The sequence below is a fragment of the Cololabis saira genome, chromosome 20 (genome assembly GCF_033807715.1).
Source record: "Cololabis saira isolate AMF1-May2022 chromosome 20, fColSai1.1, whole genome shotgun sequence".
Taxonomy (NCBI): Eukaryota; Metazoa; Chordata; class Actinopteri; order Beloniformes; family Belonidae; genus Cololabis; species Cololabis saira.
In genome coordinates this window covers 18,681,667-18,699,411 of record NC_084606.1, presented here as the reverse complement: position 1 = coordinate 18,699,411, position 17,745 = coordinate 18,681,667, and the positions used below count along the sequence as shown (strand labels likewise).

The window sequence follows — 17,745 nt, the reverse complement described above, 5'->3', positions numbered from 1 at the left end:
CCATCATCAAATCTCCATGAATGAAACCAAATGGAGAGACGTTAAATTGTGAAAAATGCATCAACTTTTGTTCAGTTTTGTGAAGCTCGTCACTGCAAAGTGAGAGTTAGTATAGCATCTTTTTATCTTAATGTACTTTTTTCGTCAACAAAAAAAACCTTAAAATGTCTCTAATCATCAAATATTTAAGATTCAAAAACAACAACACCCTGACTGCATACATTTGCAGACCCTTTTAATGATAGAGTTCTCACAGTTTCAAAGTTAGGCCTTCGGCTAAAAGCCACACACATGTCAGCAATTACAACCATTCAGATTAATATCACAGAAAAGCCTGTTCTTGCTGTAATATTTGCTTTAAGGTTTAGAGTTATATGCGACTGAGAATCAAAGAGCTGCTAAAGATTTAAAAAGTACCAATAGACAGATGGAGGACATGTGGCACCACAGAGATGTTGCAGAGATCATGTTCTCCCCCCATAACTGATTAGGGGATGAGGCTTTAACCTAATGGGAAGGCCGACAGCGGCATTGAAGGAAATGCAGGAAGTTGTGGAAGGTTCTGGATCTTTCTAACGTCAGATTAGCATCTCCTGTATCCTGCACAAGTCTGAAAACCGGCGGGGTTTTGCACCAAATATATATTTTAGAATAAAGAATAAGTCAGCTTTGTCTTATCAAACCATAACACATTTTCCCACATGATTCAGGATGACCATTGAATTTTCTTTGGGGTAATTCAGAAGGCTTGCATGACGCTCTTTGTTAAGAAACGGCTTCCTGGATGCCACCAAAGTGACCGTGGTAAAGGTGTTTGCCAAACGAGCCCTTGGGTCCTTGTGAGTTCTCCTTGTTTTCAATCCAAGCTTGACATATTTGCATCTGAGAAACGTTTATCGTGATATGTTGCCCCCGTTTGCTCTGGAGTGGTATTATTACATAGCATGACTTTAATGTTCATTAAAACATCTTAAGTGAAACTCATATTCATGACTCCATTTATCTGCAGGATCCAGCAATTAAATCTTCTTTCTTGGTCCTCAGTGCCTTATTAGCTTTATTTTAAAGAGCTACAGCTATGGAGAGAGATGCAGCGTCGTTTACAAGGTAAGCTCTGTGTTTGCAAAAACTGAAAGCCTAAAAAAAGCTACAACAATGCTACATTGTCCTGTATTTTACTTAATGAAGAATGTGCTTTAATGGGATTTCTATCATGTGCAGGTCTATCAGATTAGAAAGGTTTTGTCCTTCTAAAAAACAAGATAGGGCTTTTTGCCACTCTGAATTTCTTGCATCTTTCCCTCAAAGTTGTCCCTTTTTTTTTAATCATCATCTGACTCAAACAATTGCTCCTCTTATATTCGTGCCAAAGCCATAGCCATGACCTCAGCTCAGAAACCGTCCGAACTGTGACTCATCCTCCTTTTTCTTTCTCTTTGTTTTGCTGCGAAGTGAACGACAAACACTTAGACAAAAGACGGGTTGAAATTTAATTCTCTGCAGCCAGGCGGTACATTCTGAAACAATTGGTTTATAACACACTTTAATGGGTTTTACAATGACGTTTAAAAAAAAACTGACAAGAAAAAAAATATTTATATATATATATCTTGTTATTTCTACAAGATATCATAAAAAAAGAAAAAAGATGAGACATTCAACTGCTGAAGTGAAGAACATACATTTCTGTTTCTGGGGGGGAAAGTCAGGGGTGAAAAAGACTTTAAAACGAAAGGAACATGAATTGAAAACATCTGTGCAACTGCTAGTTGTTTGGCACTATTCTGAAACCTAACAGATACGTGAGCGCGCTTCGCCGTGAGCGCGCTTCGCCGTGAGCGCGCTTCGCCGGGACCACGTGACCCTGAAGAGGTATAATAATAACGGGAGGCTGTCCAGACTTTATGAACAGCTGTAAAAGCAGTAAAGGCTGCCCTCTTGTGTTGATGTGGAGTAAAACAACTCCGCCTGAAAAATCTCAGCATCATTTCCACGAATCTTTGATGACAATTCAAAATACTGTAGAATATGGTGCATTTTGACGACTTGCACCATTAAAACAGGCCCAAACAGATAAATGACCCTCATTTACACTCTGATGGCCGAATTACAGCCAACTGGAAAGGTCATAAGGAAATAAATGTTCCGATTTATGATCATTTATGATTTTATACTTTGGGAATTTGGATGCAATGAGATTTGAGGCAAGTTTAATCTCAAACAGGTCATCTTGAACTCAAAATAAACTGAAGCTAAAAAATGATAGCATGGAGAGTCGAGACAAACCAGTTTTCAGCCATAAAATGATCTAATGAAAATCAATCAGCCGGCATACGTCAACTATCTAAGAGAGCTGTTAAAGATTGTGAAGAAGTGGATTCTGATAAGCTAAGGACATTTGAAAAGGTGTTTGCAGTCTGTGTGTTATTATAATTCCAGTTTAATGCAACTATTATAGTATATATACATCTATATATGTCTTGTATTGGTATATTTTTATATTAGTTCCATCGCTGAAGTTGATACGGAGACGCAAGAAAACAGTTTTATAGTCACCAACATTGAAAAGTGCTGACTCCATCTAGAAAGAGTAAGTGGCAAACAGATGAGTCGTGTTTCATTTACATTTTGACAACTGTAAACTTTAGTTCAGTCTATGCGTGCACATGCAGTGCCAAGACGAAATCGATTTGTGACACAGACGTTAAAAAAAAAGAAAAAAGCAGCACAACAAGTCGTATGTGGCTCCATTTTAATCTTGATCTGACCTGCAAATCACTGCACTAGTGCACGCTAACGTGGGCTGCTGCCTGTACGTACACTCAGAGTAACGCTCTAAAAGTCCATTAAGATACTGCATTCAGTCCCCCCCCCCCCCCTCTTAAATGGCTGGAAACAACTCATGCGAAATACACCAAATATGTACACGTTTTGCATTTACATCCCCACAACTGCTAGTTTCAGAAAATATGGTGAGCAATGGTCTTTGAAAGACTGGCTAAGAAGAGATTAATGATAAATTCAGCCACCAGAAGCACTTTCTTCATATTTTACCCATGAAAACAAAAACCTTGTGAGGCCTAAAACCTGCTCATTGATCACTGATATCTGATTATCCTGTATTAGTAAAACTACTGCAGGATCTGCCTTTCCTCTGTCAGCTCACGCAGCGTAAATGCCCACAACTACTCAAGACGAGTACGTTTCACCTTCACAATTCATTTAGGGGCACCAGATCACACAGTTTGTGAAAGCATGGCAACATTTGGATGAAATTTAGGTTTTTTGGTGGATGTTTTCAGGCTGGACAGGCATTGTTGTAGGTTAAATACAGATACTTAGGCATTTAAAAGAGAGAAGTTGTGTTTGTGAGTGAATATGAATGTGTAATATACACCACATGTACATTCTTGTTGTTACTGCATCTGCCTCATCTTTATTTGCACAGTATTAGTGTCCGGTGTCCTCTTCATTTTCTTGTACTTTACCTATGATGCATTCAGTAGTTGCCAGAAAATGTGGGAATTCCCAGCCTCCAACAGCCTGATGGTGAACGTCAGACATTTAAGATGATACGTCAGGAGGAATTCTGGACTTTTTGAATTACCAGGAGCTCGTAAGAGCAGCACGGTGCTGGTCCACGTCTTTAATCTCAGGAATAGTGTGACGGATGTGTTGAAACACTAGGAAAAGCAAATGTAACTGGAACTTGAGCGCTGTTTTGGGTGTTTGTGACCTCCGACTGCGAGGACACACATGCACACACTGTTTTTCTCTTTATATTCCTCTTATTGTTCTGGCTTCCCATCATACCATCGTCTCAGAGCTCGAGCCCTTCCCGCTGAAGAAGTCCCAGAAATTGGCGGCCGGCGAGGGTTTGCTCTCCTCCTGCGGCGTCTGCCTCACCCAGATGCTGCTCTCGGTGGAGCCGGTCAGGCTGGAGCAGCTTCCACTGCTGCCGCCGCCCAGGTTGAAGCCCAGGGGGCCCCGGCGCTCCTGGGGCTCCACGTCCTGGAATCCGTGGAGTCTCGAGGAAGAGGAGGAGGCGTGGGCCAGGCTGAGCAGGTTGTGATGGGAGTGGAACTGACGCATGTGGCGGATAGACTTTCCAGGAGGAGCCTCACCTGGAGGGAGAGAGGGAGAAAGAAAAGAGATGTTTGCTTAAATGATACACGGAATTACTGACAATATAAATAAACACTTCATTTTTGTCACTTTATAGTCTGAGAGATGCCACAAACCACCGCCAGGTGGTGCTGTTGTCTCATTTATCGTTCCCACAAGACTCAAACTTCTGTCTCCACTAGAAACTGAAGTCAACATGGTAGTCACTAGGGATGGGCGGTATGGACAAAAAAATTATCACGATAATTTCTGGCATTTAACCCAATAACGATAAAAAAAATACCAATACAAAAAGTGTCATCAACGGGAATATTTCTTTCTTTCAGGCTCATTTCTTTCTTCTTTCTTTCTTTCAGACTCATTTCTTTCTTCTTTCTTTCTTTCATGCTCATTTCTTTCTTTCTTTCTTTCTTTCAGGCTCATTTCTTTCTTTCTTTCTTTCAGGCTTATTTCTTTCTTTCTTTCTTTCAGGCTCTATTGCGGCTTTCCTTGACTTTTAATAGCCGCTTGAGAGTTTTTGTTGGGTCCTGTGTATTTGTATGACGCGCTGCTGCTGACAGGGAAGCACGCTGAGTCCGAGATACGTTTTATGGCGTTTAATAACAAAACTTCAGCCACATCGGCCTCCCGATTACATTCACTTAGGTTTTAAATGTGTACACTGCAAAGTGTAATCGGGGTGATCAATAAGATGCGGTCAACAAAAATTACGGCTACCCAACTCGCCTCTCTCCTCCCCAGTGCAGGTGATTTGATTCCTTATATAAGCTACGGTGATGACCCACGTGACCCAAACTTCCTTCATCACCGTGGCAACCAGACCAAACAAATGAAACATCAATATGTGGCTCCTACACACCAGCCCCTAATTATTGAACTAATCTCAATAATTACTGACATAATTAGACATTAATTTTAACATTAAAGCTCAAAATGTCCAACCCATAATCCACACACGAATCTTCTTCTTGAATCATATGACTCAAAGTCCAAAGTCTCGATGGTCAAAATCAAACAGTCCAAAGGAAAGAAGAAAAAAAATCCAAAAAAAGTCACAACTGAAGCCGGTACATCCTCAGATGGCTTCAGCCTCCTGCAGCAGGCAAACCTTTGTGATTGGCCGATCCAGGCAGCTACTCCGGGTTTTAATCCGCACCTGACGGACGAATCCTCTTCGGTCTGGGAAGGTCTGTATCACTCGTCCCACAGGCCACGAGTTACGAGGTGCCGTGCTGTCCATGATAATGACGAGGTCTCCCACAACCAGATTCCTCTTCACTCCTGTCCATCTTTGACGCTCTTGTAGCTGAGGTAGATATTCCTTCACCCATCTCCTCCAAAACAGGTCAGACATATATTGAGTTTGTTTCCACCTCCTGTGCGCATAAATGTCTGAAGGTTGGAATACTCCTGGTGGCAGTGTTGGTGAGGTTTTCAACAGAAGCAGGTGGTTAGGTGTTAGTGCTTCAAGGTCATTTGGATCCAAGGAGGCTTTGGTGATTGGTCTGCTGTTAATTATGGCCTCAATCTCACAAAACACTGTGTGCAGGCCTTCCTCATCCAAGTTTTGTACTTTCAGGGTAGAATTCAGTACCTTTCGCACGGACCGTATCAACCGCTCCAAGCTCCCCCATGATGAGAGCCAGCAGGTGGGTTAAAGCTCCACTGGATCCCCTTCTGCAGCATGACATTGTGGATCTGCTCCTGATTCCACTGTTCAATAGCCTTCTTCAGCTCTCGCTCTGCTCCTACGAAGTTCGTTCCGTTGTCAGAGCGTAGTTCCCGAACTTGTCCTCTTCTGGCAGTGAAACGCCTGAGTGCATTAATAAAGGAGTCAGTGTCCAACGATGATGCAACTTCGATGTGTACTGCCCTGATAGCGAGGCAAGTAAACAGAACACCGTACCTCTTTACCATGCTCCTTCTACTCTTAACCTCAAAAGGTCCAAAGCAGTCAACTCCGACACGAGTGAATGGTGGTTCGTCTGGGATGATTCTTTCATGAGGCAAATCGGCCATCTGCTGGTGAACTGGCAGAGCATTCAGACGGCGACAGATGATGCACTTGGCTAACACTCTTCTGATGGCTGAACTCACACCAGCTATCCAGTACCTCTCTCTCAGTTTAGACAGCATATGATTCCGGCCACCATGTCCCACTTCCTGATGTACATGTCTCAGTAAGAGTTCGGAGATATGAAGATCTTTTGTTAGAATTATAGGGTGTTTCTGTTCCACAGGCATAGACAATCTACTGAGCCGACCACCAACTCTCAGGATTCCATCTTGCAGCTGTAGACAGAGTTTATGAAGATGACTGGACCTTTTAACAGCCTGCCCTTTCGCCAGACTGATTAGCTCTTCCGAAAATCTCTTTCCCTGGCAGAACTTGATGATGGCTAACTCAGCCTCATCCAGGTCTTCCACTGTAAGGCTCCTGTGCACTGCTGTCCTCTTAAAATCCTTCATCTGCTCCTCCACAGATGACTCCTGTTGATCCTGGTTGATGTCAGACTGTGCCAAGGTTAGATGTAACTGTCTTCTCTTCCTCACACAGGACATAAGCCAGCTTTTAATCCTCAACAGCCATGCCACAGATTTCTTTAAACTCATCCAAGAAGAAAAGTACTCGATCAGGTGAGTTACAGGTTCTTCCCTAGCCTGGACAACATTCACTGAAACAAGTCTTTTGACTTCAGGGTCATCAAGTGAAAGGTGATGGAGGTCATCCGGGTAAACAGGCCATTCACTCTCGGGGCGAGACAGAAAGTGAGGCCCTGACACCCATGCAGTATCTGCGATGAACACATTGACCTTTACTCCCCTGGAGGCTATATCGGCTGGATTACTGCTGGTGTCCACGTACCTCCATTGAGCAGAACAGGAAACTTTGAGTATTTGAGCAACCCGGTTTGCAACAAAGACTTTAAACCGGGAGGTTTCGTTCCCAATGTACTTCAAAACAGATGTGCTGTCTGTCCAGAACATAGAGTTCAAAAGATCCATCTGTAACTCTTTCCTCCACAACATGTCAATGCGGCTGGCCATAGTTGCGGCGATAAGCTCCATCCTAGGGATTGTGACACATTTCAAAGGAGCCACTCGAGCCTTTCCCATCACAAAAGCACTGTGTACTTCCCTGTTCCTGGATTTCGACAGCAGGTAAGTCACTGTTCCATATCCATGGTCGCTTGCGTCACAGAAATGATGCAACTGAGCTGAAGTAACTTCTCCAAAGCCTGTTGGCTTCATACATCTGCTGACTTCAAAGTTGTTCAAAAGATGCAGCTGCTGCAACCACTCCAACCATTCCTTAGAGACTGACTCAGGTACAGTATCATCCCAGCCTAAGCCTCTCCTGCAGAGGTCTCTCAGGATCTTCTTCGCTGTTAAAACTACAGGGCTCAGCATCCCAAGGGGGTCGTAGATGGAGCTAACAGTCGAGAGGATTCCTCTTCTGGTGAGTGGTCTATCCTTAACCACTATTTTGAATTTAAAGGAGTCGGATTTAATGCTCCACTCCAAGCCCAGCACTCTCTCTACAGATAACAAATCCAGCTCCATGTCCAATCCTTCAATACTTTTTGCTCTGTGACTCTCTGGGATGACTTTGAGCACTCCAGATCTGTTACTCAACCACTTTGTCAGGGAAAATCCACCTTTGGAGCACAAAGAGACCAGGTTCCTGTAAATCGACACCGCTTCCTTCTCTGTGGCCACCGACACGAGGCAATCATCTACATAAAAACAGTGCAACAGCTTATCAACTGTTTCCTTACTGTAGCAATGCCCGTGGTCCTCTGCACACTTTCTGAGAGCGAAGTTAGCACAACTGGGAGATGATGTTGCTCCAAACAGATGCACCTTCATCCGATACTCAGCAGGTAGTTGCTGAATATCCCCCTTAGGCCACCAGAGGAACCTTAAGAGGTCTCTGTCATGAGGAGGGACCTGGACCTGGTGGAACATAGCTTCAATGTCAGCCATGATCACAACCGGTTCCTTCCTAAACCTGGTCACAACTCCAATCAGAGAGCTAGTAAGATCAGGGCCCTGTAGAAGTTCGGCATTCAGAGATGTTCCTTGATATCTTGCTCCACAGTCAAACACAACTCTGATCTTTCTTTTGGTGGGATGGTAAACTCCGTGGTGTGGTATGTACCATACTTTTCCATCACCACGGTCCAGCTCCTCTTCTGGCACCTTCTCAGCATAGCCTTTAGCCAGAAGGTTGTTTATAAAGGTGTTATATTCAGTGTGGAACGTTGAGTCCTTCTGAAACCTTCTTTTCAAATGACACAAACGTTGCTCAACCACTCTCTTGTTACTTGGCATGCTGATATCAATGTTCCTTAAAGGTAAAGCAATCTGATAATGCCCCTCCACCTGTTTTGCTGAGTTGGTGACAAACTTCAGGAACCTTTCATCTTCCTTTGACATTCCTGGTTGCTCATCAATGCTACTTTCAGGGAAGTCATTCTTAAACTGTTGCTGCCAGAGGTCATCCAGGTTCACAACCGAAACTCTGTTGACAGTTACTTGTGGATGCTCCCAGCTAACAGTCTCTCCACTGTTTCCTGTCAGTGGACCATTAACAGTCCAGCCCAGCAAGGTTCGGATGGCATATGGTCCATCATCCACACTACACACCACTTCCAGTGGTTCCAGCGCTTTGGGAACATTGGTTCCAATCAGTAGCTCTATTCCTGCATCAATCTGAGGTAAGTGAATATGTTTCAGATGTGGCCATTGCTCAATATCCCTTTCAGTTGGAATATTTTCTCTGTTTACAGGCATGGACTCTTGGGTGTAAGCTCTTGGTAGCTCGAAAAAATTGTCCCCCTCTAGTGCTGCGACCTCCAGTCCTGACACTATGTTACTGCTTACGACTTTCTCCTGGCCCATGGTTCGAAGGAGAATGCGTCCCTTCCTCCCTGTGAGGTGGAGCTTGTGCATCAAGCTTTCAGTGCAGAAGACAGCAGTACTCCCCTGGTCCAGGAAAGCGTAAGTGATGACAGTTTTGGTTCCTTTGTTGGATTTGACCTGGACGGGCACGATGGGCAGTTTGCAGTCCTGGTCTCCAGCCCCTGTAAGACCACTTGACACGAGTGTACCGTCAACGTGCTCTGGGCTCCTCTCTGTCTGCTCGGAATCATTGACGGGTTCCTTGTGAAGTATGGTGGGATGTTTAAAGCTGCACTTTGAGCAGGAGATCCTTTTCCTGCAATCTTTACTGATGTGCCCTGTGCACAAGCAGCCAAAACAGATGCCATTTTCCTTTATGAAGCCTATCTTCCGTTGATGTGGCATTCTTCCCATCTGTACACATACATCTAATGTGTGTCCTCCTCCACAGCAGATGCATACTTTCCTTCCCGTTTGTTTAATTTCTCTTTCTTTCCTTGCAGACTGATAATTATTCTCCACAGGTTCTACAGTGGTAGCAAAGCTACTCCCCTTGTTTCCAGGACGAAGTTGTGGCTTGGGTTTGTTCGATCCTCGATTTATGGTTATTGATTGAGAGTCTTGTATGTTGCCAAACACCGGATCAGTCAGAATTTTCACTTGCTTTTCAATGAAGTTAGCAATGTCTGTGAGCTTAGCTCTCCGCTTGTGTCGTTCCTGCAGCTCACAAGCATGGTTCCTCCATCTGTCTCTCAGTTTGTAAGGAAGCTTTTTAATGACACACAACATGTTGGAAGGCATATCCATATCTGAAAGATACTGCACATCCTCCATGGAGTTACAGCAGCCTCTCAGGAAGAGGCTGTAGTCCTGCAGAGCCTTCACGTCCTCTGCTCTGATTAGAGGCCACGAGAGGGCTTTATCCATGTAAGCAGAGGCCACCTTTTGTTCATTACCGAACTGCTCATTTAATAAAGCTTTTGCTTTTATGTATCCCCGTTCTGAGTTTATGTGTTGACAGCTTCTCACAAGTTCTTTAGCATGACCTTTTGTGTGTTGTTCCAAAAAATATAAACGATCACTGCTGTTGGTTGTGTTTCTCTCAACTCCATTCTCAAAAGCTTTAATGAACGTGTGATATTTCAATGGATCACCGTCATAGATTGGGATTTCTCTTTTAGGTAGAGCTGAGAGGCTTTGCTGTTGTACTAGCAACGTTGTTATTTCATTCTGCTTCATCATTACTCCAAGAACATCATTTCTGGGCTCCAGATCCATTGGATTTAATCCTGGTTGTTCATGTGAATCCTGTGTGTTGAATGAGGGGTTCACAAGGAGTTGCACTTGGTCTTGTTCATGTGAAGTTATATTTAAGTTCGTGTTTGTATTTGTTTTGATTTGTTTTGGAATGAACTCATCTGCGTCAACATTAAATAACTGCTTAGATTGTGTCTTTTCAAAGTATGATTTCATCCCATCAGAAACCTTTGATGCCACTTTTCCACTTGTTGTGCTTCGTATCTTGAGAATTTCCAGCGTTGCCATTTTTTCTGCAATTTCAGTGTTGAGTTTGAGTTCTTCTCTCCTTTTGCGCAGGAGTTGTTCCTCTTCTTCCAAAGCGTGCTTTTCTTTTAATAGTCTTTGCCTCATGTTTAAGGCTGCCAGCTCAGCTTGTGCCTTTAGACGTATGGAAGAAGTTGAAGAGCTCTCGGACTTAAGCGTTTTATGGCTTCCGACATTTGAAACACTGTCACTTGGTTTAATGTCATCCTCAATTTGCATTTCTTCATTCATTTCTGATGAATCCTGGTGCTCCTGACAGGGGTTTTGTTCAATTTCAACAATCCAGTTTTGAGTGCTCTTTTGAAATGTATTGCTGTAATTCATGATAGTTGAAAACCATTCTTTTTGTTTGATGAGTTCATCTTCAGGAAGTAAAGGTAACAGTCTACTGTGTGTAGTTGTAGCATTTTCACACAGTGTGTTTAAGGTCTCCATACATTGTTTCACTTCCGACACATTTTTCTCTTGTTTCATTAACTCTTTCATCTGTGGTATTAAACCTTTTATTTTATCAACATCACGTTTGCGTTCTTTTTGCAGCATTTCAATTTTATGCATCAAACCCTTTTCAGTGAGTCTCCTCTCCCGTTGTCTAACAGACGCCATATCAGAGCACGAGGAGGCAGCATCATTTGTTTGACTCATTTTGATCACTTTTCATTCAGTTTTCTTTGAACCATATAGTTTGAATCCATCCACAACACACAGCATATCATAGATTATTTCAACAAGGCAGCATCAGCGTTCTTCCTTGAAAACATCAAAGCTTCACGTATTGCAGCAAAGTGCAGACTTCATTCAGCGCACGGAGCGAACGTAACGCCCAGACAGCGCATATCCGACCAGCATTCATTCAACTGTTCCTCAAGGAGACACTTCGACGTGATGCAATCCAGGTTCCTTCTCCACACACACTCATCCACAGGTAATCTTACCTGGCCTCCATGACAGATGATGTGGCGTTTGTCTTACTGTGATTGTTTGTCACCGCTGTCTGACTGAGTCAGCTGATTCCTTTGCGCTGCAAGCGATCGCTTTCAAATTTGATGCCTTTTTTGTTGACAAATATTGCGGCTTTCCTTGACTTTTAATAGCCGCTTGAGAGTTTTTGTTGGGTCCTGTGTATTTGTATGACGCGCTGCTGCTGACAGGGAAGCACGCTGAGTCCGAGATACGTTTTATGGCGTTTAATAACAAAACTTCAGCCACATCGGCCTCCCGATTACATTCACTTAGGTTTTAAATGTGTACACTGCAAAGTGTAATCGGGGTGATCAATAAGATGCGGTCAACAAAAATTACGGCTACCCAACTCGCCTCTCTCCTCCCCAGTGCAGGTGATTTGATTCCTTATATAAGCTACGGTGATGACCCACGTGACCCAAACTTCCTTCATCACCGTGGCAACCAGACCAAACAAATGAAACATCAATATGTGGCTCCTACAGGCTCATTTCTTTCTTTCTTTCTTTCAGGCTTATTTCTTTCTTTCTTTCATGCTCATTTCTTTCTTCTTTCTTTCATGCTCATTTCTTTCTTTCTTTCTTTCTTTCTTTCTTTCTTTCTTTCTTTCTTTCTTTCTTTCTTTCTTTCTTTCTTTCTTTCAGGCTAATTTCTTTCTTTCTTTCTTTCTTTCAGGCTTATTTCTTTCTTTCTTTCTTTCTTTCTTTCTTTCATGCTCATTTCTTTCTTCTTTCTTTCAGGCTCATTTCTTTCTTTCTTTCTTTCTTTCTTTCTTTCTTTCTTTCTTTCTTTCTTTCTTTCAGGCTCATTTCCTCAATTTATCGTTTTTACCGTGAGATACAAATTCTTACCGTGGGGAATTTTTTTGACGGTTTATCGTGAATGGTAAAATATCGCCCATCCCTAGTAGTCACTGATGAATCTAAGCATTTCCGTGTCATGATTTCACTTAAGCTTTTAGTTTGGCATGTTCACGTACAGAAAATGTTATTATTTAGGAAACTCGCCAACAAATGAACAGCATGTGGCGTCTTTTAGAAGAAAGGATGGACAGATATCCACCAAGATGCAACATTTTCATCACTAAATTGTGAAAGAATGACATAATAATGTTCCTTATTGTAATATCATGAAGACTTGATATATCTCATTTTCTCCAGCACATGATATTAGTGAAAGATTATGAAAATCTGGATAAATCTCCAAGATAGGTATTTGAGGCCCGCGACCTTCAGGTCTGCAGGCGGTGCTGCATTAAAAACAAGCCCGGTTCTCCAAAAGAAATGATTGAAACATTCCCAGAAATCACTTAAAACACATTTGATGATGCCATTCTCAAATTGAGGTTAAAGCCGCATCGCCGCAGGAAGAAGTCCCACGTGAACAGGATCTGGAAGTGCTGGAGGTCAAGGCCGCGCTGGATCTCTACAAGTCAAAGTTAAATTAGGATGAACTAAGGACAGATGAAAAATTGTCCTGTGGAGGGATGAAACCAAAGATGCAATCCTTTTCGGAAACCACGAACGCCACATCCTCCAGACTGAAGAGGAGAGAAACCATGCAGCTTATTGTCAGCGGTCATTGCAAAAGCCTGCATCTCTGATATATAAGGCAAGGCTTTGTGAAAGAAGGGCCCCGGTGCAGAACTGCCCTTCCTGGAGTCAAGAACATTCAACAATTGAAAATATTCGATCCATCACAAAAGGAAAAAAAAAAAAAACAACAGCCAGCAAATACGATTGAGGTTTTGGGAAAACTTAAAACTCGGGCATCTGTCGCCACTTAACGGAGACATTACCGCCACCAATTGTTTTTTTAAAGATGGTACATTTTACGCAGTTCAAATATTTGATATGTTTTCTTTGTTCTGTTGTGAAGAAAAAAGATTTATGACATTTCCAAAACATGACACTCAGTTTTCTTTTTACATCTTAGACTTCACACATTTTTGGGAACTGTGGCTAGGGTTGCCACCTTTCAGAAATAGAAATAAGGGCCCTGATTTCAGCAGCGCAGGAGCCAAAAAAAAAGCCCCAAAACTTCTAAACTGAATAAAAATGTGTTTATTTTATATGAAAAAACTAAATGCTTTGATTTAAAGTTTAAAGTGCTTTAATAGCATTGAACTTGCATGACTGTAGAGACAGACAACCATACTAGCAACTGAAATAGCCTCCTATGCTATGTATGTCCACATCAGCCCAGATGTATAATATAGATACAGGTGAAGAATATGGTGTAAAAGTTAATTTATTTCAATAATTCAACTAGAATATGGTGTAAAAGTTAATTTATTTCAATAATTCAACTAGAATATGGTGTAAAAGTTAATTTATTTCAATAATTTAACTAGAATATGGTGTAAAAGTTAATTTATTTCAATAATTCAACTACACTATGGTGTAAAAGTTAATTTATTTCAATAATTCAACTAGAATATGGTGTAAAAGTTAATTTATTTCAATAATTCAACTAGAATATGGTGTAAAAGTTAATTTATTTCAATAATTCAACTAGAATATGGTGTAAAAGTTAATTTATTTCAATAATTCAACTACACTATGGTGTAAAAGTTAATTTATTTCAATAATTCAACTAGAATATGGTGTAAAAGTTAATTTATTTCAATAATTCAACTAGAATATGGTGTAAAAGTTAATTTATTTCAATAATTCAACTAGAATATGGTGTAAAAGTTAACTTATTTCAATAATTCAACTAGAATATGGTGTAAAGGTTCATTTATTTCAATAATTCAACTAGAATATGGTGTAAAAGTTAATGAAAATACGGTACAAATCGTGTCCTGTATTAGTTCAATACGGGACGCAACATTTTTTTCTCAAATAAAGGACAATTCCGTATTTTACGGGACGGGTGGCAAGCCTAACTGTGGCCGTATTTCTTATTGTCTTCTTTCTCTCTGACGAAACGAAAAAAATCCCAAAACAAACTGGAGTATCAAGCCTCAGCTTCTTCAGATTTTTATAAATACATACATTTATGTATACGTCATTTAAAAAACTACAACAACATACCGAATCTCCCCTCTTGCCGCTTCCGGTTCTGGTTCAGTTTGAGGACGTTGAGGAAGATCTCGCTGGTCAGGCTGCCTTCTCCTCCACCTCCACACCCGTCGGGGGGGAAGAGTGGCGACGGAGGCTCGAGTGGGGACAGACTTCCACTGGAGGCTCCCACCGAGTCCAGAGACGCCCCCGTGTCCCGGCGGCCCCCCGACTCGCTGCTCTCCACCGTCAGGTGGCTCCCACTACCAAACAGGCTTTTAGCTTGGGCGTAGACACTTTGTACATTGACAGATTTTGCAGAAACCCGTTTACCTGAGTTTCCTCCGTAGCAGGTAATCAATGACGTCTGGGTCGGTTTGGATCAGGCTCATCAGGACCTCCTGCTGCAGCTCTGCTGACACCTGCAGGAACATTCATGATGTTAAAGTCACCACCCAGACCGGCGTGTCGGAGGGGAGAAGAGAGTCTGATCATAACAGTGAAGCTGGAGCACCTTGAAGAGCTTCCTGTGGTTCTGTATGAGCAGCAAAGTGACGCTGATGATGGCCGTGCTGTCCTCGATGCCCATCGCCTGAGGACTCACGTCTCCTGCCCGTTCCTTCTGCAGGAGGTTCGGCCCGAAGATCACTGCCAGGTTGGCGGCCGTCATCTTGTTACCCGGGATCTGGAAGCAGTGATGAAAAAAGAAACAATGAGGTATAAGCAGAGGTGGACAGAGTACTCGACCCCAGTACTTGAGTAAGAGTACAAATACTACTGGTCAAAATTTACTCCGTTACAAGTAAAAGTAGCTCAGTCAAAATATTACTCGAGTAAGAGTAGAAAAGTACTTGCTTTTAAAGGTACTTAAGTATCCAAAAGTAAAGAGTAAATTTCTTATTTTCCACATCAGTAAATTACTATATTTTTTCTAAATTAATTTAAGGATCTTTTAACTCTTGTTTCTGAGAATTAACTCTTTGAAACCAGCTGCACTGATGTGCTGCTTTTAGAACCACAATGTTATATAAAACCTGCAGAAACACCAAAAACAAATCAAATGAATGGGATCATAAGCAGGCGTAGCCATTGTTGCGGCTCTGTCTTGACTTGTCTTGACAAACGCAGGCTACTTTGGCGGTATCATTTTGAGGAGGCTTGACGTATTTCCGCTTTACGTACATCCCAGTGGAGAGCGTGCACTGTGATAGGTCTCCTCCTTTGACAAAAACAGCTTGTGTCCAATAGGATTTTAGGGAAGAAGAAAAAAGAGCAGACCTGAAAGTAACGAGTACTTTTCAGTCTTCCTAGAAATTTACTCGAGTAAAAGTAAAAATATTTGTCTTGGAAATGTATTCAAGTAAGAGTAATAAGTACCAAAGAAATCTAATACTCAAGTAAAGTACAAATCCTCTGGATATGTACTTAAGTACAGTACTCAAGTAAATTTACTCCGTTACTGTCCACCACTGGGTAAAAGTTATTCATGAATGCAGTTAAAATACAGTTAAAATCTGGATCCTCTTGTCAAATCTCAGGAGGCCAGTAGGTGACTATGTGACTTTAAGGTTTAACATGAGGGATTAGACTCTTTCATGACGCTGCTGTGCAAAGTAGTCGCTATTTGTCACAGTTTATCATCCTGATTTAATTGGGCCATTAAACAACTAGTAACCCTCAACCACACCCTGACCGTCCCTCAGGGATCTATTGCTGTGTATAAGAATGATTATTGTTCTGTTCATTCAGTTCTCTTTATTGAATCATTCAAAACTTTTGTCTCTGAGCTCACTGGTTGGAAACTTCTGCAGAGAATAATACAAAAAAGAAATAAATCTCTTCTCTTTTCGTAATATTTTGATCTCAGGATTTGTGCTTGATCTACATAAAAAAATTAAGGCAACCTTTTGCATGAGATTATTATGTAGATCAAGAAAGACTAGTCTTTGTATAAACTACTTAATTTTTTGTATGTAAATAATACATTTAGCAAGTACAGTCAACTTAATTGTGTTAAGTTTATTTATCAAAATTAAGTGCACTTTACTTGCAAATGAAGTAGTTTATACAAAGACTAATCGTTCTTGATCTACATAAAAATCTCATGTGAAAAAATCGCCATAATTTTTTTAAAGTAGATCAAGCAAGATCATTTTTACTGTGTTGTTCTATTTAAACAAATAAAGCATGTTTCATCTAAACGTTGGTCAATCTGCCCAATAGATTAAAACTGGTAAAGGAAAAGTAAATACAACAAGACCATTGCTTGTTGTTTGTGTGTTATGAAAAGATTGCCTGGGATTACATAAATACTGCTTGTTAAGGAAAAAATGCACAATATCTTGTTTTTTGAACAAATGCAGATTAAGTTCAAAACTAGATGTATTCATGTAAAGCAAATAAACTTAATTTTTAATTGTTAATATCACAGATTTAAATATGTTATATTTACATGTGCTTAGATTTATTTTTTTCAGTGTATCATGTCTCCTTCAATAAAAGAAAAATACATGTTTACATGTATAGCCAATCAGAGACATTCACTTGTTGAATAATTTTGCCAATATGAAATTTTCTGCCGGTCCTGCTGTCAGCTCCGTGTGAATTGCTCATAGTGATTATGCTCAGGAACGTCTGTGATATAAAGATTATAGGCACAAAATAAGATTCACATATCAGGCCGGTATGGAACCAGCGGATAATCCAGTAAGCGGTTTCATTTATATCTCGCATGGGCTCCACAAACAAACGCTGGGTGGGAGACGGTGAGATATAACTCCATTTCATAACTTCAGTGCTTTGTTGCTACACAAACGTTTAGTATTTCAATGTTTTTCCTTCCATTTGAGGGCCCCGGTTGTGACGTTTCCATGGCGATGAGGCAGCCTACCTCCTCGTCGTTGGTTCCTACGCTGTCCTGAGCGAAGCTCTGCACGGTGTGCAGCAGCGTGAGGAGGCGCAGCAGCGTGTCGCAGTTGCAGGGAGGCAGCAGGTAGAGGAGGTGCTGCAGGTACTGCAGCTGGTCTGCTCCTCTCAGCACTGCAGGGGCCACGGGGAGGAAGAACGGGGGTCATTACCCACAAAATCAAGCTCATTAATACTCTACAGTTGTCTAACTTGAATCCATCATCACCCAAATATTGAGTTACAAGAGTAAAGGAGGAGAGCTTAGAGTACTGTTGTT

The 17,745-nt window shown here is 41.5% G+C and overlaps 1 protein-coding gene across 4 annotated transcripts in view; it reads right to left on the bottom strand.

The window, feature by feature from the left end:
* Nucleotides 1-221: 221 nt before the first annotated feature.
* Nucleotides 222-17,745, bottom strand: part of arhgap36 (Rho GTPase activating protein 36) — a 102,826-nt gene continuing 85,302 nt past the window's right edge. For all 4 annotated transcript variants that reach the window (XM_061710730.1, XM_061710731.1, XM_061710732.1 and 1 more), the window contains exons 8-12: nucleotides 17,452-17,600; nucleotides 15,076-15,246; nucleotides 14,895-14,983; nucleotides 14,595-14,824; nucleotides 222-4,124 (exon numbers count right to left, since the gene is read on the bottom strand). In XM_061710730.1, coding sequence (XP_061566714.1) covers nucleotides 3,808-4,124; nucleotides 14,595-14,824; nucleotides 14,895-14,983; nucleotides 15,076-15,246; nucleotides 17,452-17,600 — 956 coding nt within the window. In that variant the 3' untranslated portion in view covers nucleotides 222-3,807. The remainder of the gene's footprint in view (nucleotides 4,125-14,594; nucleotides 14,825-14,894; nucleotides 14,984-15,075; nucleotides 15,247-17,451; nucleotides 17,601-17,745) is intronic.